This window comes from Ceratotherium simum, chromosome 20, assembly GCF_057802395.1.
Source record: "Ceratotherium simum simum isolate JZ-2026a chromosome 20, ASM5780239v1, whole genome shotgun sequence".
Taxonomy (NCBI): domain Eukaryota; kingdom Metazoa; phylum Chordata; class Mammalia; order Perissodactyla; family Rhinocerotidae; genus Ceratotherium; species Ceratotherium simum.
The window spans coordinates 7,077,758-7,100,130 of NC_141919.1; the positions used below are offsets into that span (position 1 = coordinate 7,077,758).

A 22,373-nucleotide genomic window follows, 5' to 3' on the forward strand; every position below is an offset into this window, starting at 1 on the left:
GCTGCTTTCAGCAAGCTGGCTCTCTGAAAAACACCTTCTCATGTTGCCTTCTGGCTACCTCCCGACAAGTTTCTGAGATTCACCTATTTTTGAGCTGGCAGTAGTCTTCAATACTTTTTTTTTTTCTAATTTGCTTTAATCCATTCCTTTCATTTCAGCAACTCATCCGAGATCCAGTGACTCCCTTATGAGAAGAATCTGAGAAAGGTTTCTTCCTGCTGCATCTGTTCAAATTCGGTACTAGAATTGCTCATCTTCAGTGTCCAGAAACTAACCAGTAGAGACCTTGGCCAGGCCGAGCATAAAAAATTCCCCAGAGGTCTACCGATATCATGTGGCCCCAAACGCCCAACCTCTAAACACAAGGTTGTCCTTCTGCCTTTGCCAGTCCCCACCCTAAACCTGCAGGGTGTGGCCACACAACCCTGAGTCATTTCCTTAGCACAGACTATCAGCTGTGGTAGCAGGGGCCATGATGGATAGCAAAGCCCTTCCTACCTCTTGGGAAATTCCAAGAGTGTGGAAGTTGATTAGGGAGAAAGGTCAGACCTCTCCTTTGGGTGAGGCCTAATGTCTCACTACACACACAGAAACAATGAATCCACCAAATTCTCATTCAGGTAGAAGATGTGATACCTTTGAGGACGCACTAAATTTCCTTAATTTCAAATTTCTCGAATTCAATCAAACTCTTGGTGAGCAAGTGGTACATTTCTAACCACTGTCTTGTCAAATTCATTTTTAAGAGACTGACTTGGTTGGACAAAGTAGCAGGGTCTTTGTTCTTCGAGTGTTCTCCGTCATGGTCCCAAAAGCTAAGGATGCTAATGTGTGACAAAGCTGGTCTCAGCTTTCATCTGGATGCTATTTAGTTCCCCCTCTTCTACCTAAACCTCTACTTCTTCAGTTTTTCTTTCTTAAACCCACGTTAGAAATGTGACTTTTATTCACCCCTGTCCTATTTCTTCCTGACCCATTCAATACATTTTTGTTTACTGAATACAAGAAATCAATAACTGAAAGAATGATTAAATGGATGTGAATGAGTTATTTCATAAAACATCAAGTAAAGATGCTGTACAGGAGGACTCCCTCATTGGCTTTAGGATCCAAAGAGGACTCTAGTAGATTGAGCTATTTGCTGCAATTCTTCACCCCTCCCTGCATCCATGCCTCTGCCTGTAACTTTGCAGCAACTCCCAGGAGAGGCAGAATGGACTTCCCTGACACTTGACTTGGGCCTGGGTTATTTGATCTGCTTTAGCCAATGGGCTGTTAGCAGAAGAAAAGCAGATTAAAATGTGTTTTCCTGGTTGAACTTGCCCTCTTGTGCTTCTGTCATGGCTAAGAGAAGAACATGCCCTAGCAGTCCCCTGTGCCAGAGAGGATAAAGGGACCCAGTGTACAGCTTGGAGTCAAACCTCCTTCCCCCAGAGCACATGCCTGAGTTCTTCCTGTACAACGACATATGCCTCTTTGAGTGCACGCTCAGCCTAGATCTGCCTACACACAGACACATTAGTGACGAGTTTTGGGGTGTTCTGTTATACAACACTATTACGGCAATAGCTGGCTAATAGAAGGATAATTATAGAAACAATTGGAACAGGTACTATGACATCGGAAGTCCATTTTCTCTAAACTGGTCTATGACTATCCTGCTTCTGCAAGTTCCAGTTCTTCCTTTCAGTTTTTCCCTCCACAGAAACATCATCTATACTTCCCTCATCTCCTAATTATATTTGAGAGGGTTGGGGTTTTCATATTTACTGTGTTCACACAGCAGTGAGTGATTTCTGTGGTGTGACAGGTTAATCACTCAGAGGTACAACATACATACAGTCATCAGATTCCACCTGGAAGAGTCAATCACACAGACACAAACCCCAATAACAGGCGGTCCACATATGATGCTGTGTGCAAATGTTATGTGTGTGTGTTTGAAGGAAACCATTGGAGGTTGGCTCAGAGCATCCAAAAGCAAAAGTGGTTCCCATTGTATAGGGCATTAAACCTCTTGAGCCTTTTAAAAATAAGTTTTCTAATTTGTTAAAATAAAAAAACTTTTTATTAAAAAACATATTAAATTGAGGGGGCCAGGCCGGTGGCGTAGCAGTTAGTTCACAAATTCCACTTCGGTGGCCCAGGGTTCACTGGTTCGGATCTCGGGCACGGACCTACTCATGGTTCATCAAGCCATGCTGAGGTGGTGTCCCGCACAGAAAAACCAGATGGACCTACAACTAGGATATACAACTATGAACTGGGGCTTTGGGGAGAAAAAGAAAAAAAGAAGAAGATTGGCAACAGATGTTAGCTCAGGACCATTCTTCCTCAAAAAAACAAAAAAAAAGTATTAAATTGAATAAAAAGCATTTTGTACCTTAACCAGAAAAAAAGGAAAAGAAAAAATGAGAATCAGGACATAAAATAGGGAAACCAGATGATGACTAAACTAGACACGAACTAACACGAGTTGTTTTCAAACAAACCAAATTCACAAGGATGACACTCGTCCCTTTCATTTTATTTCTCCAGACCTGATCTCTTACCACACTTCCTCGGGAGATCCGATGGGTTCATTTGGGTCGAAAATCGCAGCAGGCCTTCCGTTCACAGCCCTGACTCCTTGTCTCCAGGTGGGGATCATTTCCCTGGTTGGTAGCTTCTCCAGTTGCTCTCTCTCCTCCCCAGAGGGGCTTCTGTGCAGAAGATGGCACATGTGAACGCCGTAGCTCTCCTCAACTGCCACTCCTGTGAAGGGGGCCTCATCCTGGACCAGGAAGTGTGACAGGAAACCTGCTCCGAGGGGCACGTGTCCGTGCAGAGGGTGTGCAAGAGAAGTGTCAGGTTGGCACCCATGAGAAAACATGGGAAGGTACCTGGAGCATCTCAGGCGGGAACGTGGCTCTGCCAAGACACCCCAGCTGGAGGCCGACTCTCTGAGGGTGGGGTGTCCAAGCAGAACTGGGGGAACCAGTCTCTCTACTTTTCCTAAAACTATCTATCTCTGTGCACATCACTGAGGAAACTGAGGGTGAAAGTGTTTCCATTATGGATTCTGCAAGTTAAGACAAGAGCCCCTTTTTGCACCATTTCTTCCACACACATGTCCTGAGCACTTAGGGGGTGCCAAGCACTATCCCAAGTGCTACAGGAAACTAAAGTCTCCAAGAACAGTGCTCTGGCTAGGAATTCTTTCTCTGGAATTATCTCCCAAGAGAGGCTGTATAATTTCCTCTCCAGAATAAGACTAGCTCATTTAACTGGTGCTGTCCTGTCCAAAGGATTCTCTTGGTGTAACCTAAAGTGTTTTCTGGAATTCTCTCCCAAATTAGAGAATGAACACAAATAAAATATGCCTACAATGCATTTTTCATACTAATTTACCATGTGTATTTCATTGCTCTACCCTACCAGTGAACGAAAAATCACCTAACCCAAGAATTCCTAAACTGCTTTCTGTATTAAACAAGCCTGAAGTGCTGAGTGCAACTTTAAAACCTGCCCCTGCTTTCCGGGATTTCAGAACAACCCCTCCAGCATCGCAGCCATCACTCATTGCCACAGCACTACCATTTTTTGCACCCTCAAGAGGAAGTTCATTTCACGATGTAAACCTAGCACCATCTAATCGGGCCACCATATGGGTCTCCTCTCCCAAGGCAGGGCTTGTGAGACATGGAGGATGTGTCCTGGCAGGGTGGGGATGGGGCAATTGCAGGTACTCGCAGGTCAAATGAGGCAAAGTGGTGGGGACAGGCTAGCCCACTGCAGAAGGAGTGAATTCCTTTCTCCTGTCCCCCTGGGGTCACTTGCTGCTTCCCCCTCCCCCAGAGTGCACGTCTGGTTCCTTCCTGTACAGGGATACGTGCCATCAGTCCTGTCCCCACCACTTCTATGAAGATACGTGCCAGCGTGTCCCCTGCCATGAAGATTGTCTGGAAGGCAGTGGCCCCTCAGTGGACGGCTGTGACCTCTGTGTTGAGGCGTCCTCAGTTCTCTACGACGGGCAATGTTTAGATGAGTTTCCAGCAGGAACTTACTATGATAAAGAGACTAAGGATTGCAAAGGTAAAGACTTCAGGGTGCACAGCCAAGCACCGCACCCCAGGGAGCCTCGGGGGATTATGGGTAGCTGCCAAAACAAAGCAGGATCTGGGGTTTGCACGGTTCCAGCCCCAGAGTTGTCGTCCCAGCCCTTTCCCTACTGTTCAAGGAATCATACTGTGATTCTGCTCTAATTTATTATTTATTAAAATGAATCATTTGTTACTTAGATCATGTAACTTTTATTAGCAATGGATAATGCTGACCCTCCTCACAAAAGTGGCTGATCAAAAAGGATTCTCATGTGAAGATTTACAACAGAGATGATGAGCCTTCAGAAGTCACCAAAAATGGAAGATTTTTCGTAAAATTTGAAGCCATTACAGGTTTACAGCAGCCTGAGGAAAGCTGCGTCACAGAGGATTTTCTTGGTGCCTCTTGTCTCCCTTCGCCCTTTGCCTCCCTGAGTCTCCCCTCCGTCCCCTCATCACCTTCAGCTCCCCCTGCCCTGGGTCCCTATTCCACCCCACTTGGTGCTTCAATCCCTACACATTCAGAAGGATCTGCTCTGATTTACACTCCTTATGTTCTAACTGGGCATGAATTCTTTGCCTCTTACTAGTTAGTTATCATGGAACGGAAAAATTAAATAAATTGCCCACTACTAGAGGAATTCTCAAGCAAGTGACAGAAGCACTCTAGGGGAAGGGACTTTTACTCCTCCCCAGTTTTATTGTTATATAATTGATATGTAACATTGGGTAAGTTTAAGGTGTACAATGTGATGATTTGATATACATACACAAACACTGTGAAAGATGACCACAGTTAGATCAGTGAACACATCCATCACCTCACAGTTACCTTTTTTTGGTAAGAACATTTAAGATCTACTCTCTTAGCAACTTTCACATGTACAATGCTGTACTGTTAACAACAGTCACAAGATTCACTCCAGCTAGACAGCCAGTGACAGCTTAACCCCCGATGTGGCCTCCAAGAAAACACAAGACAGATACCCAGAGGCAGGCTCCCTAACCACAGCGAGAGCTTAAGGTGAACTCCCCTGGCAGGAGAAAACTTGGGCAACCCACATCCTAGAAGGTACTCAGGGAAAGGTTTTGGTAGGACATGAAGATGTAGTTCCCCCTGACGGCTTTCTGCTCTAGCCTTATGATTTGAATATACCTTTTTGTGTGTTTATGTAAAGTGCTCTTTAGTGTCAATGTCCCACCTGACTACTTGTGTAAGAACATGGACTTGAAGACGGACGGCTGTGGCCCTGCAGCAGAAGAGGTGGAAGTGAGCCTGGGAGGCAGGCTGCAGTCTGGGGGTCAGTTTCCACGAGAAGTTCAGAGACTCAGCCAAAGGCCTGCAGGGCCATCTGCCTGCACTAGGGCAGGAATTGAGCATCAGCTTCTGGCCTTTCTCTGGTTCAGTAATAGAAGTAATTTGCCATGGAGAGAACTTTACAGGTATCAGAGTACATTTACTGAATTTACTTGATTTAATTTTCTCATTGAGAAAGGCCCTGCTTCTCATCCCTGGTGGCCCATTAGAATCACCTGGGGACCTTTAAAAACTACAGATGCCTGGGATCACCTCAGACCCACTGTTGGAACGTGACTTGAGGTCTTTCCCTGTGATGCTACTGCACCTTCCACCAGTCCAAGGGGAGGCCGAGGGAAGAAACAGGGTGACCACCTGACTTTCCAGAAAGGAGAAACAAAGGACCTGACCTGAAAATTAAGATTTGAATGGGTGTAGAGAAGCATCCAAACCAAGCAATCTCCAAGCAGATCTACTCCAAGAAACAGAAGGCCTTGGGATCTATTCTGATCACCCCAAATTATCCCCTATGAGACAGCATAGACACCTCTAAGGACCCCTCACCTTTCCCAAGGCACCAGGGCAGAAAGAGCAAGAGCCCTTGTTAAGGTCCTGGGTTCAACTCCTGACCCTGCCCTTTCCAGCTGAGTGACTGAGCTCCTCCAGCCTCAACTTCCTGATCTAGATAAAATGAGATGACAATCACGATAATAATACCAGGCGTCTATTCCAGTGAGTGCTTACTGGGGGCCTGCTACGTGCCATGTGCCCCTCCAGGCCTGGGGAACAGCCGGGGACAATACAGACAGAACCCTGCCCTCATGGAGCTTGTACTCTACTGGGGAAGACAGACTCTAGAGAAGATAAGTGAAAATAAGGCAGGGAAGAGGGACTGGAAGTCGGGCAGGAGGGAGTTAAAACTAGAGAGAAGGCGGCCTGGAAGATGTCATTGAGAAAGGGCGGGAACACACCATGCTATACCTGGGAGAAGAGAATTCTAGGCAGAGGGAGGGCAACTGCTCAAACCCCAAGGGGGGAGTGAGTTGTTCTTGTTTGTTTGTCAACAAATGTCCACTGAGTACCTGTTACATGCCAGGCCCTCCCGCAGGTACTGTGCATTCATAAATGAATACAAAAGTGGCCTTTTTTGTCAACAGGTAATTATATTTTGACAATTATCATGTTAGCTATAAGCTCAAGGTGTTCCGGGAGGTCAGTGGAGGACTGCAGGATAGGAGTTATGGTGGTGAAAAGGAGACAAACTGTGTGTGACCATGCTGCTGCAGAGTTGCTTACTACTATTTTGTTGCAGTTTGTGTAATTATAGTGAGTCTTACTAACATCTCTGAGGTGGCTGTTGCAGGAAGGGCTCTCTAAATGGTACAGAGAATGTGACACAGCCATGTTTTCTCATTTTGTAAGAATGCTCCAGCCAGAGCCCCAGGGCTCTACTCAACTCATGGGCCCACACCTTTGGAACAGAGCGCTGGAAACCACTTGAACACATGAGGAAGGAGTGTGAACACCCTTTCCAGGGGAACTGATTCCTTAGAGGGGCGCCCTGGCCTCTCTCACTCTGTCTGCTGCCCCCTCCCATGCACAGATTGCCACAAGTCCTGCCAGACCTGCTCGTCATCTGGGACCTGCACGACCTGTCCGGAAGGCTTGAGGGTGAACCACCACGGGGACTGTGTGCTCACCAGGAATGTGCCCCTCCGAGTACTGGGAAGAGGGGGCTCTAGGATGCAAGCCCTGTCACGCTGAGCGCTTCCCCTGCCTGGGGCCCTCGGAAGACCAGTGTCACACCTGCCTGGGGACAGCCTTCTTCTCAGTGAGTTTCTTTTCCTCTGAGGAGGGTTGTGTCTTTCCCTCCACCTGAGAAACGACCTTGCACGATGCTTGGTGCCCAGTAGATATTGGTGTCTTTCTTTTTAATTGTTTGTTTTACTTCTAACCTACAGAAAAGACACAAGAATGAGAACAGTACAAAGATCAGGCACATGTGCCCTTTACCCTTTTCCCCAGTGTTCATCTCTGAGCCCCTCTGCTTCATCATGTGAAGGCTTCCTCTCTCAATGTATTTGCGGACGTAATCCACAACATATTTTTTTCTGAACCATTTGCAGATACGTTACATACATCATGGTCCCTTCCCCAAAAATACTTTAGTATGTATTTCCTAAGAACGGGGATACTTTCTTACATAACCACAGCACAGTTGTCAATTCTAGTGAATTGAACATTGCTACAATACTTCAATATCCCATCCGTATTATAATTTTGTCAATTCCCCTTTAGGACAGGGTCCCATCTAGAGGCAGGTATTGCATTTAGTTGCCATGTCTCTTTAGCTTCCTTTAATCTGAAACATGTCCACAGACTCTTTGTCTTTTATAATATTCACATTTTAGAAGGATACAGTCCCTATTCCTCCATTGGGTTTATGTGAAGTTTCCCACGATTAGAAGGAGATTATGCATTCTCAGCCAGAATTCTTCACAGGTGATGTTATGTCCTTCTGGAGACACACGACATTCACCTGCCTCCTGGCAGTGATGTTCATTTTGGTCACCTGTTCAGGGTGCTGTGCAATTTCTCCACTGCGTAGTTATATTTTCCCTCATGATTAATAAGCAGTCTGTGGAGGGACACTTTATGAACATGTAGGTGTTCAGCTCCTCATCAAAATTTCCCCTTGATTTACCATCTACTTATTAATAAATCTTCCTGAACAAAGTGTGGCACAGTCTGAGGTTGGCCGCCTCTAGCAGATCTATGTGAAGGTTACTGCTAATGTGAGGAAGTGCCCTCAGGTTTCCAGGGATACCAAGATTAGTCTTAGCACAGGTATGGGAGACAGAAAATGAAACAAAACTCAACTCAGCTGAAAGAAGGAGCAGTGGAGGGTATAGGAGAGAGAGAAGGATGGACGAACATGCTGAGGACCTGGAAAGTGTTAGCATTCATCTCCCCAACCCAGTAGAGTAGACCTGAGAAGCAAGACCCTAGAAGTAGAAAGGTGTGGGATTTTTTCCTCCTCTTGTTGAGATGTCATCAGCTAGGGCACCATTTCCCTGCTAAGACACAGGGATAGCTATCCCCCATACCATTCCTGATCACCTCCCAGTAGAAAAAACTAGAAGATACCAGTTTCCTCTATCCATCCATCTTAGCTCCTCTCACACAAATCTCAGTGACCTTCCTTCCCAGCAGTTGCTGCTTCATGAGAACATTCCAGATCTCCCACATCATCCCAACCCCAGGACCTTCTTTTCTAATTACCCCAATCCAGAGTGCTACCAGTGATCACCTCAGGTGCTTCATACAGACAGGAAGACATCTTAGACATCTTACCACTACAAGGTGGTCTTCCCTTACACTAGGGATATGAATTAGACTAGAACTGAGACTTTAGCGCTGGTGTGTAACACAGAGCCGTAGGCCCCTAGTGGCTGGGTACTAGATGTGCTCAGGCCTGATCTCCCACATTCTCCCACCCTGCCCCTCACCACCACCCCACCAGGGTCAGCTAGTTATAAACCAGGTAATTCCCCTGGAGGTTGTGGTAGACTGAATAATGCTGCCCCTAAAAATGTCCACGTCCTAATCGCTAGACCCTGTGAATGTTACCTTACATGGCAGAAAGGATTTTGCAGGTGTGATTAACTTAACGGTCTTGATTTGAGAGGATTATCCTGGATTATCAGAAGGGTCCCTACAAGAGGGAGGCAGGATGAACAGAGTTAGTAGGAGTCGAGCTTGGAGAAGCCCAGTGAGGGGGTTCTAGTCAGGGTGTTTGAGAAGGTTGGGGAGATACAGAACATGGACGTCCCCATGCTGCACCCCTACCGGGTGGAGATAACTGACCAAAACTTGCACACCTTCAGTTTCGGGGGACACTGGAACTTCAAGGCATACGTCGAGTACCGTGGGTACAGGGGCTTCATCCAAGCCAGGAGCACCCTGGGTGGGAAAAAGCTCATATTATAGGCGAGGATGGCAAGGCCGTGGCCTGCAACATCAAGGTTTCTTTTGCTTCGACCAAACTGCTGAGTGATGCCTCAATTAAGAAACGGCAGCAGAGAGAAGAACAAAACAGCTGAGAAAAAGAGGCAGAGGAGAGGCAGAGAGCAGAAGAAAAGAAACAGAGCTAGAAGAACTGGAGGAAGAAAAGAGAGGAGAAGCTTCGCAAGAGGGAACAGAAACAGAGGGACCATGAATTCCGATGGAATCTGGTAAAGCTTGAGAAGCTACAAGCAGAGGACCAGAAAAAGCTACACGAAAAATATCAAAACTGGAAACCAAAAGCTGCTGCTGGCTCAGAGGAACCTGGGGTCCATCAGGCTAATTTTGGAGCTGCTGAGCAGAGCCAAGGTACCGGCCGGGCGGGGCACGGCTGGGCTTGATCTTCAGCACAGAACCGCCTCTTCCTGCTCTGGGCTGCGATCTGTGCATTTCTCTGAAATACTGAGCCACAGTCAGAGCCCCATCTTTCCTCAGCTGGTAGCAACCATAACCAAAGAAATGTCTTAATAGTGGAAGAAAAAAAGATACCAGAAAAAAAAAAACTTGGAGAGCGCACAGTAACAATTTTTTATTGTTTTAGAGTGACTCTCAGTAACGTAAACATGAAGTTACTCTCAGCTGGAAAGCGCTTAGACCAGTGGACAATCTAAACTAACCTGCAAGTGGTCACATGCTATTCACACCAGTCCTGGAATTTCTTTCACGTATTTCACAGCATGATGTATGAGCACTATCCAGTAGAAATATAATGCAAGCAATGCAGATAATTTTAAATTTTTTAGTAGTCACATTCAAAAAAATAAACAGGTCACATATATTTACTTAACTAATATATCCAAAATGTCATTTGAACATAGAATCAATATAAAAATTATTGAGATATTATACATTCTTTTTTCTTTGTACTAACTCTTTGAAATCTGATGTTTATTTTACATTCACAGCACAGCTCAAGTTGGACCAGCCACATTTCAAGTGCTCAGTAGCCACCTGTGGCTAGTGGCTACTCTATTGGACAGCACATTTCTAATTTAGAACAATGGTTTCAGATGGTGTTTTAGCAGGGGGCCATTGTCCTCAGATACAATCTTAGGCTGAATTCTATTATGTAAATTGATCAGGGCATAGCTGCTCAGATTGAAGCAGAGGAGGGATCTTAGAGCCCCCCCTGATGCCCACCCCCATTGCCCCTCCCACCACCTCCAGGCAGTCTTTGCAAACTCTAGCATACAGTGGTTCCCACTCTTCACTCATCTGCTACTGACTCTCACCTTTGAAAGAATTAGCCTTCCAAACAAACTGCATTTAGGTAATTGTTAATTGTTGTCTCTGTTTTTCATTCCAGAGGAACATATAGTTGCTCCTCAAAACTTCTAATCAGGATACGATAACAAAGAGAGAATACACTGAATAGTGGGTGGGGAGGGAGAGTGGTGGAAAGTTTGCCTTGTCATTGGCCACACCATGGTAAATATTGACTTTCTATTAGGTTTTTTGGAAAACTGAAGGTATGTCTGATACCACCATTATTAGATGTGTGGGGCCTTTATTCCAATTAGGATTGCCAGATAAAATACTGTATTTTAATTTGCTAAACACGAAAACCCTAGTCCCAACCCCCTACTGCAGTGTAGTGGGCTAGTGGGTGGAGTGGGGGCACTTGATTTCTAATAAGATCAGGTAACCATCATTAGGTAAGTTAATGTCTCTTAACATCAGTCAATGAAAACAGGACACCACCAGCTTTTTAAGATTTTGGGGGGATTGGAGAAATTATTAGTGATGTTGTAAGCACAGTCTGAAAATCTGTACATGTCTTTAATTGGGTTTGAGATTTCCTGGGTGAATTCGGGATCATGGTTTTGAGCATTCCCAGTCTCAAAGTTCATCAATACATCCAGACAATGGAATACTATTGACAGATATGAGCTATCAAGCCATAAAAAGACATGGAAGAACCTAAAATGCATATTACTAAGTGAAAAAAGCCAATCTGAAAAGGCTACATTACTGTATGATTCCTACTATATGACATTCTGGAAAAGGCAAAACTATGGAGACAATAAAAAGACCAGTGGTTGCCAGGGGTGGGGGGCAGGGACAGAAGAATAGGCAGAGCACAGAGGATTTTTAGGGCAGTGAAAATATTCTGTATGATACTCTAACGATGGATATGTGTCATTGTACATTTGTCCCAGCCCATGGAATGTACAACACCAAGAGTGAACCTGAAGGGAAACTGTGGACTTCAGGTGATTATGATGTGTCACTGTGGGTTTATCCCTGGTAACAAATGTACCATTCTGGCGAGTGATGTTGACAATGGGGGAGCTATGCACGAATGGGGGCAGGGGGCATGTGGGAAATCTCTGTACCTCCTTCTCAATTTTGTTGTAAACCTAGAACTGCTCTAAAACAATAAAGTCTTTTTAAAAAAAAAGGTTCATCAACAGTCTCCATGAAACAGTATTCCAGGGATAACTGGGCATATTTGGGTGCATTTTTAAGCCATAGTGTGTGTGTGTGCCTCCCCCTCCCGTATTTGACTTGAACCCTGAGCATGCCTGATTGAAGCTTTCTATCTTTGACACTCATTTCCTTTGCCCTCCTTTCTTCACCTGCCACACACGTCCTCTGCTGGTCAGTGAATGTTTGTGCTGTCTTCTGGTTTTGCGATATACAGATTACAAAATTTGGGGACAGGTTTTCTCTTGAGTTACAAACCAGGTAAGAAAAAGGGTTAATTCTTTTCTCTTAAAATATTTGCTGTCTTATGAAGAAGAAATGAGGATACATGAAAGATACAGAGAAAATTTAGCAACCTAAATATGTAATTTACCAACTAGATTGTATTTCATGCACATTTGACCCCCCAGTAACGTCAGGGTGTCACAAAAATACTTAAAAGCACTGTGGGGGCTGGAGGAGGATAGCACACTAAGGCCTAATATGTCTCTCTGTTGCAATGGTTCCTCCAGGATTAGCTCATTCTTTGCCTTCACACATTTAACTTTTTATTTGTCCTCCTCACACACCAGTTTTAAATAAAAATCCAGGCTGCGGAACCAAAGCCTGCTAACTCTCCAAGCAGCCTCTCTCTCTCTGTGTGGAACAACACCATGGATAGACCCCGGGGCTACTCAGCAGGGCTGAATTCATCCCGTGAAGGGTCAGTCCAAGGGAGAACAGATGGTGAGCTGTTCTGAATTTTACAGAAATGCCAAAGCTGTCTTTGTAGGTCTCCAGGCTCCTGCAGATCCTTAGAAGCAATGATCAATGTAGGGTGTTCAACTGGAAAACACTAGAAAACATTCTAGAAATTAACAAACTGCCTTTTGCAGAAGACTCTGGGCACCCTAAGTATGTAGATTTTACAATGAATCAATGTTGAAGATGTAAATGGAGTCCTGGTTTGTCACCTAGAGGTGACGACTAGAGCCTTTGGAGATTGCCCAGGATCTAGGCCTCAGCCAAATTCCTGCTGGTCTTCTGGAAAATGTAACTAACCGTAAGACACAACTTTGTGACTTAACATTTTAACTGCCTTTTTTCCCTCTTTTTTCTCTTCAATAAGAAAATCAAAGGCAAAAAAACCATACTTTTGTATATATGTGGTTGGAAAACAAAGTCTTTGGTTTTGTGTTTGCAAATAACTAGGAAATATTAAGAGAACCCTTGTAGACTGGAAATACACCAAGATGCTCGGCAAGAGCTCAGAAGGTTTCAGTTCATAGAAAGTAATTTTAAAATTGGAAATAAGATAAAATCAGGAGCAGATGATTTCATGGGGACTCGCTTATTAACAGACTATTTCTGAGCACTTTTTATGTGCTCAGTGTGAACTCACAGTATGACAAGGGACAGATAGGTGGGGAGGTTCCCTCACCAGGAATCAAACCCGGGCCAGGGCAGTGAGAAGGCCAAACCTTAACCACTAGACCACCAGGGCAGCCTTTAGGCACCTGGAGGATCTGAATGGTTGTAGCTTCCTGACAAATTGTCCCCTTTATCATTATGTAATGATTCCCTACTTGGTAAGTATGATAAATATAGCTACACTCGTTTTCTGGTGTAACTGCACTCTTACAATCTTTACATATTTGGATCCTTCAAACTAGACCAAAGAGAAAATCTGAGGTGGTTTAAGGTTTAATGTTGCTTTAAACAACAAATTTCTAAAAAAAAGTGAAAACAGAACCTGCCTACCAGAAAGGGATGTCGTCGGGTACAGCACCCAGTCAGGTCAGGCTCCCTGTCCCCTCCTCAGAAACCTGCCCACCTGACTGATGACGCTGGGGGCCTAGGGGCCAAGGACAAGGCGCCCCTGGCTCCAGGCCTCACAGAGAAGCTGGGGCGGGGTGTGGCGGGAAGGTGGCATCCCTGGAGGAGATGGGCACACTCTGGCGGGATCTGGTGGCTCCTGGCTCAGCTCTGAGCAGGCTCTGACCTCGGGGACCCCAAGGAAAGCACTGGCGACACACACCCAGGCGCTCAGGGGCCTGCAGAGCCAGCGCCCAGGGGGGTGAGCTGTGGTGATGGGGCCTCCCAGTCCTGAATTGTCCCCGCGTGGCGGCCCACCTGGTGCCAAACACCTGCAACCCGCAGCAGGAAGTCCCAGGTGCTAGAAAGTCCAGCTGGGGCAGCCGTTGGGGCCTCGCCCTTTGCCCTTTGGCGCCATCTCTTCACATACTGGGCTGGCGTGTGCCCCTGGCACTCCCTTTCTCTGTGACATGTTCCAAGGAGACGACACAAGCGTCAAGCTGAACAGTGCAGTGCCTGCCTGGCCCTGGGAGGAGTCAGAAGCTAAGGACAAGCTCTCCAGTTTCATACTCTATTCTCTCATGGTTTGGCGCACACAGGCTCTATGTGGGCAATTTCCTTTGTAAGTTTTGTCACCCTCCCTGCCACCTTCCCCTGCCTGGCTGTAGTCACCTGGTTTCCCCCACCCGCAATGCCGCCCTGCCTGGCTGGGACCACACCACTATTCCTGCGCCAACTCTCAGCCCTGGCTGCAGGCTGTTCCAACAGGATCCTGTACCATTATCAATTGGCTTTTACATCACATGGGAGAGGCAGTACCCGACCTAGCAAGCCACCTGCTACCTTCTGGGGATCCTCCCCTTGGTGAGCTAGAGGGACTCTTCAAAGAAGCCCGGGCAGTCTGCTATGGGAGCAGACTATGAAGGTAGTCAAGGCTATGAAGCTGGCACCATCCAGTCACCTCCACCTTCCTTGCCCAAAAGAGATTGAAGTGAAGGCCCAAGAAGAGCCCAGAGAGGGGATGGCAAAGGATGAGGAGGACCATGTAGAGACCAAAAGACAAGACGATGGGAACAGGGGCCCCCATAACAATGGGGATATACCCTTGATATCTAGGCCCCTGGAGACCAACGGAGTCCTCACTTCTCTCAACTGCAGTCCTGGACCTCTGGACCTCCATCCCAAACACCCAGAAGACAGCTGGAGTGAGAAGGCCCAGATGTTTCCAATAAGCTCCTCCTTGGAAAGCCACATTGTCACCACCTCATACAGCCCTGCTGGAGATGTCCTGCCTCCTGGGAAGCCTGATCCAGATGTAGCAGTGCTCTCTGACCCAACCCCATGCTGCTCCTGCTGTCGGAGAGGTCAACAAAGGAGGTGCTGGGTGAAGACCATCAGCCCAGCTCTCCAGCTCACTGATGTCCAGGAAGGAGATGCAGGACGAAAGGCCTTCAGATGTCCCGTCAAGGAGCTCTTCTCCACGGTCTCGCCCAGAAGTAGGCCCTGCAAACGGAGAATTGCCATGCCACTTGTGCTGCCCCTGCCGCTACCACTGCCACGGCCACTGCCACTGCCACTGCTGTGGGGCAAGGTGAGATGCCCCCACCTCCTAAACTTTCTTGCATAGCTATTGCCAAAAACCTGGGCACCTTGGAGAAGAACACTGAGTGTCAGCGGAACAAGATCTTGGAGGATAAAACGGGGGTCATGGCAGACTGCAGTGCCACTCAGCCTGCCCCTTCTTTCTCCCCACCTGCCTCGGAGACTGCAGACTCCCTTCCCCTGGACACTTACTCCTCACAGGTCCCTGCTCCTCCCAATGACTTGCCCGACCTGTCTGCCAGCCCCCTCACCTGTCTGCCCCTCCACCTTCCCCGACACCAAATACTGATCAGGAAACAAGATACACAGTCCCGAACTCTCCTCCTCCTGCTGTTCCTGCTGATTCTTTTAGACCTAGTCCTGTTTTGGGAATTCCACTGAATGAGAATGGAGGCCCTTTTCATGCAGTGAGAGCTACAGCATCTCCTATTTCTGGCCTCCCCACACCTCCTAGCACCTCTACCTTCTCCTTCAAGCTGCCTCCTGACAAAAAGAACTCCCAACAACCCTGTGTGTAGATTCTCCCCCTTCTTTTCTCTTACCCACCCCTCTTCCAGTCCCTTCCACCTGGAACCCTGCTTTCACTGGCCACCCATCCCTTCTGTGGAGTCCCTTCCACCATCACAGCCATGGCATCTGCAGGTCTGACCTCCCAGCCCACTTTAGAGCCTGGTGTCATTGACATGGACACGACTCCCCCTTCCCAGGCTGGCATTTTCAGGTGTCCCCAGGCTCCAGTGTGAGATCTCTCCCATTTTCCCAAGTTCACTGCACTGTGGAGCAGAGGCGCCCTGCAAAGGTACCAGTCTCCACCAGCCCATCTTCATTGATGGTCCCTGTCCCCACCCCAATTATTAACTATCCCTTTGGCCTGCAAACCACCCCTCAGCCCAGCTGTGGGACCCCCGATGGGCAGCAGCAGACAGCCTCTCTCCCCAGTGCTCCTGTTCTCACCAGCCCACCCCTCGTGGCTCCTGCAGTCCCCTACGCTCCAGCAGGCAGCACCTCTGCAAACTTCAAGCCTGCCTTTAACACCGATGCCATGGATCCCACGCCTCCTTCCCAGGCTGTCATCTTCCAGTCTCCCCGTCTCCAGGGAGAACCACTTCCCATTCTACATGGCGCTTCCTGGTTCCCAGAACACGCCACCCAGTGGCAGCATTGCCTCAGCCCACGTCTCCATCTGTTTACCTGCACAGTCAGTCAGCAGACGGATCACAATTTCCAACCTTCTCTTTAACCCAAGAATCACCTCTCAGCCCACATTTGGGGCCTATGATGGGCAGCAGCCTAACAACTCTTTTCTAGTGGGAACACTGGCAGCCCCAGCACAAGCTGTGGCTCTAACCTCTCCTGCAGCCCGGCCACCCAAAGGCAGCACAATGCAACCAGGTTTAGCAGGTTTCACATCGCCAGGTTCTGCATCTGGCACTGCTGTCTACATCCAGCTGACTTTTGGTGACATCCCATCTGTTCTCCCCATTGGCACATCTACTACTACTGGCTTTGGAGTTGCCACCAGGATGCCCAGCACAAGGGGCAGTAGCTCACTGTTTGCCAATACAACTCCAGGCCCACTTGTTTTTCTGGGACCTGCAGCCCCTACAGATGGTGGGAGCTTTGGGGTCAGTGTTCCACCCCAGGCCTTACTCAGTCACAGGCATCCAGTGCACTCAACTTTGGGGTATGACTGAAGGGGCACCCAGCACCACTTCTGGTCCTCCTTTTGGTCAAATAACCTGGGATCCATCTGGCCACAGCATGGCTTCTGCAGTAGGAGGGGCAAGCACCATGCCTGTGTTTGCACGCACTTCTAGTTCTACATTCACTCCAAGCACCTGAGGCGCACCTGTAAGAATCCAGGTGGTATGATGGGAGGGGACAACACCAATCCCATGATTGGAGGACGTGGTATTCCTGCTCTCCATCAGTGCACATGGGGCCCACCTGGCCAAAACACAGGGGGTACAGTCAGAGGGAACATCATCTCACCTGTGATGGGAGGCCCCTGTGTCACCACCTGCCATCAGAACGCTTGGAGCCCATCTATCCAGAGCACAGGTGAGGGAATGGGGGACAGCACCATATCTGCTGTGACTGGATACACTATGGTCCCCCATTCATACAGAGCCCTTGGGGCCCCCTGGGCAAAATACAGGTGATGGAATGGGGGACAGCACCATACGGTTTTAGAGAGAAACCTCTACTCTCAGTCAAAACACCAGAAGGTTCCCCTCTGACGTTGGAGGAGCCAGCACTGTGTTTGGAGGCTCCTGGTCAGAGCAACTGTGCCTGTGCTCAGGGCACAGCAGTCGCAGCCTTGCCTCTGGGGCACCCTCATCACCTGCCAGGGCTTCATAGGAGCCACCAATCAATTCCTTTCTTCTATCACAAACCTCAACAAATTAGGAGCAGATCTTTTCTGCAAACTGTGTGTAACCAGGAATGGACTTTGCTCCAATGGAAAGGGACTCCGCCCCTTCAAGTGAAACTTCACCTGCTCTCTTCCTATAGCAGCCAGAGGACCACAACTCAAGGGTGTGTGTGTATGTGTTTGTGTGTGTATATGTGTAGTATGGGGTGTGTATGTGTGTGGGGAGTGTATGCATGTGTGTGTGTAGGTTGTGTGAGTTGTGTATCTGTGGGGTTTGTGTGTAGGGTGTGTGTGTATGTGGGGAGGGTGTTGTGTGTGTGTGTGTGTGTGTGTTTGTGTGTGTGTGTGTGTTGGAGGGTGAGGAACATACAAGCCCAGGTCAGAACTACCCCAGACTTGAGAAGCTCCAGTGTGGAGAAGCGAAGAGAGCTGCACGTAGCATGAACTGTGTCATCCCTGATTGTTCACATGGCCGACCCAAGCTCTGGGCCAACTTTCTCTAGTCTGGAAACTGGCAGGATGCCCACTGCTGTTTATAGGGGATTCCTCTCCCCCTACCCATTTGCTTCAGTGGGCCCTTACCTTTCCCAGATTATGTGTATATTTATATACAAAACCTGTTCTTGTTAATCTGCCTCTGCTCATGTGTCTTTGACTCAGCTGTGGAGGAAGAATTGACATACATAAGTGGCGATGTGTTGAGCCAGACTTAACTATGCAAATGTTCTGTGTCCCGGTGACTGGGACGTGGAAGCAGCCACACTCGATGACGGCACGTGCTGACCCGACATCTGGGTGTTGAGCGTGAGGGGCGACACTCCAGGAGGAAGGAAGGTCCAGAGGAGGGAGAGATGGGGGGACTCACCCGTGCCTCTTCCCTCTATGCTGCTCTCTCCTCTCCCACCACCCTGAACTCACTGGAGGCTGCATAATCCCTGATGTGGGACAGGAAACCACACTTTATGATTTCAGTTTTCAAATGTTTAAATGTCTTTTTGTGCATCTTTATATTTACTTTACACTTAAGCCAGTCGTCCTCACACATTCCCACTTCACCCAGAGAGGACGGATTTGGCATCCAGGTTCTTGCATTTGGAGAAACAAAGGAAGAAAGAGCTCATGCTTGCTCTGTAACTATGGAAAATTTAAGTTTGCTTAGAATTTATCATGCTGCTGAAAAACGTCAGAAAAGATCCACTTTAGTAACTGGCGTGGCTCTAATCTAAACCACTAAAATATCAAATCACACGAGTTACAGTTGCCCCCGGTTCTGGATGACCCTACAGTTCTGCTGGGTTTCCACTAGACATAATGAAGGCAAAATTCCTGACTTTGTGGAACCTCCATCCTAGTTGGAGGGGAGAAAAGAAACAACAAACACATGTACATGATCTGGTAGGTTAGCCAGTAACAAATGCTATGGAGAATAAAGCAGCAGATGGAGGATGGAGACTGTGGGCAGAGAGAGGCAGGGCTTTCGAGTTAAACGGTGGACAGGACAAGCCTCACTGCGAAGGGGGGACTTGAACAGTCTAGAGTTAGGTGACTGAGTCAGGTGTCTGAGGGAAAAGCATTCCAGATCAGGAGAATAATCACTGCAAAGCCCTAGAGGAAAGATGCCTGGTGTCCTCAGGGAGCGGTCAGTAAACTCATGTGGCTGGATTAGAGTCAGGAGTGGGAGGGAGGAGAGGAGGACAGAGAAGATGTGGCTGAATTCTCTGCATGACCATTTGTTGTTTGTGTGATCACAGACAGCTGACCCAACCTTCAAGTGTCTCAGTGAACTCGGTGCTTTATATGTAGCCTGTTTATCTTGCAAGACTTTTGGGAGGTTAACATAAAATAATGTAGGGAAGTGATTTATAAGGCATGTTCTTATTGTTCTATACATAATGATAGAAAAATAGACAGATAGATGATATATAGATAGATGAAGTGAGTGAGTTATGGACTGAATTTTTTCTTTTTTCGTTTTTTTTGTTTTTGTTTTTTGGGTTTTTTTTGTGAGGAAGATCAGCCCTGAGCTAACATCCATGCCAATCCTCCTCTTTTTGCTGAGGAAGACTGGCCCTGAGCTAACATCTGTGCCCATGTTCCTCCAGTTTATGTGGGACCCCGCCACAGCATGGCCTGACAAGCGGTGCGTCACCTGGGATCTGAACCCAGGCCACCAGCAGCGACGTGTGCACACTTAACTGCTATGCAACAGGGCCGGCTCCAGGGACTGAATTTTTGTGTCCCCCAAAATTCATATGTTGAAGCCCTGATGCCCAATGTGATGATATTTGGAGGTGGAACCTTTGGGAGGTGATTGGGTTTAGAAGAGCTTGTGAATGTGGAGCTGCCATGATGGGATCAGTGCAGTTAAAGACAGCCAAGCTTTCTCTCTCCACCATATGAGGACACAGCAAGGGGGTGGCCATCTGCAAGCTAGAAAAAGGGACCTCACCAGGAACTGAATCTGCCTTGATCTTGGACTTCCAGCCTCCAGAACTCTGAGAAATCTGTGGTTTAAGCCCTCACCCAGTCTATGGAATTTTTTTAGAGCAGCTTGAGTAGACTAATACAGGTAGGTAGATAAGCAGATGACAAACAGACGGATAAATGATAGATACACAGATGATGGATGGAGATGGAGCATATATATAAATGCTTATTGAGTTCCTGAAGGAATAGTGCTTTGATTGCCTTCACTAGGCTATTGAAATAGGAGATCCCCATTTTAATGGGAGCAGGAAAGTGCTGACTTTTATGAAGTAAACACATAGAAAAATATGATAACTGAGTCTAACAATGCACAGCACTAAGTCTAGTGCAACACTGATGAGATTAGCCCTGTAAGAACAAAGAGCGCCATCCCAGAGAGGCTGCCAGACTCCTCCTGATCACTTCCTCTAAGTTGTGTATCACAGTCCAGAGATCAAAGCCCCTGCTCTCTGGCTTCAGAGACTCGCCTGCCCTTTGCTGTCACAACTGCCTCTCAGAAGCAGGGCTGAAATCCAGTTTGCTTCTAACAGTCCCACACCCTCTCTCTGCCATGCCTGGCAATATTATCAAGGACAAATTTGGAAAATTCATATTTCTTGACATTTTTTTTAAAGGGCTTCATGCTAAAAATAATTCTGAAAAACTTTCAGTGAGGACTGATGTCAGCATCATGGCAGAGTGAACTCTCCCCTTAGACTCTCCTCCATAAGATACAACAAAAAGGACATTCACATACCAACAGAGGACATTCACACAACACAAAAAACGTCTGAGAGACCCATGCAGCCATACGTCTGAAGGTGGAGGTGCTGGACCCCCCAGAGGAAGTGCAAGGAGGCAAGGAGAGATCCTCTCCCTCCCTCAATGGCAGTGACCCTGGGACTGCATGGTTTCTAGAGAGAGGGGGGAGTGGCAGCCCTCTGTGGGAAAACCATCGCTCTCCAAGTTCCCTCACAGCCTGTGGGAACCCCACAGGGAGGTGACTGAATTGTTGAAGGGGTGTCTTTATCAAGCTAGCACCCCAGGAGAGCAGACAGTGAGGGAAGAGCGAGAAGCCCCTGGGATCAGGAAGGTGAAAGAAAGCTCCCCTCCCCCCGCCCAGCAATCCAACATAGCTGGTCTACCAGAGCACCCACAGATCACAATGGGTTCAGAATACACAGCTCTTGACCCCCACCCAGTGGTCGCAGGTGGAAGCTTTGTGCAGACACTATCCCTATGCATAAACACAAATCCACGCCGCCAAATAGTTTAAAAAAATATATTAAATCTCCAGAACAGAAGGAAAATGACAAGCACCCAGAAATCAATCCTTGAAGGCACAGAAATTTATAATCTAAATGATAGAGAATTCAAAGTAGCTATCATAAAAAAGCTCAATGAGTTACAAGAAAATACAGATAGTTCAATGAAATCAGGAATTTATTCACAAAAAAGATGGAAACTACAAAGAAAAACCAATCAGAAATGTTGGAGATGAAAAACACAATGGAGGAGATAGAGAAAAATTTGGAGTCTTTAAATAACAGAGCCAACAATATTGATGATAGAACTAGAAATCTAGACGATAGAAATGCAGAAATGCTCCAGGTGGAGGGGAGAGAGAACTAAGACCAAAAAGAAATGGAGAAATTCTCCAAGAAATATCTGACTCAATTAGGAAATGCAACATAAGGATTGTAACTATTCTAGAAGGAGAAGAGAGGGAAAAAGGAGCAGAGAGCTTATTCAAAGAAATAATAGCTGAGAACTTCCCAAACCTGGGGAAGGAGCTGGAAATACAAGTGAATGAAGTCAACAGATCTCCTGAATATATCAACATGTAAAGACCCTCTCCAAGACATATAGTAGTAAAGCTGGCAAAAGTCAATGATAAAGAAAAAATATTAAGGCCAGCAAGACAAAATAAAATAACGTACAAAGAAATTCCTATCAAGCTCTCAGCTGATTTCTCAGCAGAAACTTTACAGGCTAGGAGAGAGTGGAATGATATATTCAAAATTCTGAAAGACAAAAACTTTCAGCCAAGAATACTCTAGCCCGCGAAAATATCCTTCAGATAGATGGAGAAATAATAAGTAGCCCAGATAAACAAAAGCTAAGCGAGTTCATTGCCACAAGGCCCCCACTACAAGATATGCTCAAGAATGCCCTCGTACCTAAAAATAATCCTGAGAAGGCAAACATTTAACAAATGCATGAGAGACGTAAAGATGATTTTGAATTTCATGCGTTGATGCACTTA

At 47.0% G+C, this 22,373-nt stretch overlaps 2 protein-coding genes across 19 annotated transcripts in view; one reads left to right on the forward strand and one right to left on the reverse strand.

Moving 5' to 3' along the window:
• The window catches only part of LOC101398151 (solute carrier family 28 member 3-like), an 80,886-nt gene that overhangs the window by 55,277 nt on the left and 3,236 nt on the right, over positions 1 to 22,373 (reverse strand). For 15 of the 18 annotated variants that reach the window (XM_087444348.1, XM_087444346.1, XM_087444344.1 and 12 more), the window contains exon 2: positions 2,553 to 2,702. The exons of 2 other annotated variants lie outside the window; for them this stretch is intronic. The gene's annotated coding sequence lies outside the window, so the exon portion shown is untranslated. Of the gene's footprint in view, positions 1 to 2,552; positions 4,452 to 22,373 lie in introns of those variants that run through there. One more of the 18 variants, XM_087444338.1, reaches the window with a different exon arrangement.
• On the forward strand, positions 14,585 to 17,109 carry LOC106803592 (nuclear pore-associated protein 1). Its single transcript, XM_087444196.1, is given in 12 exon segments — positions 14,585 to 15,008; positions 15,011 to 15,076; positions 15,079 to 15,138; positions 15,141 to 15,248; positions 15,251 to 15,504; positions 15,507 to 15,750; positions 15,753 to 15,867; positions 15,869 to 16,004; positions 16,157 to 16,350; positions 16,352 to 16,905; positions 16,908 to 16,958; positions 16,961 to 17,109. Coding segments are annotated over 12 exon segments (2,355 nt in total).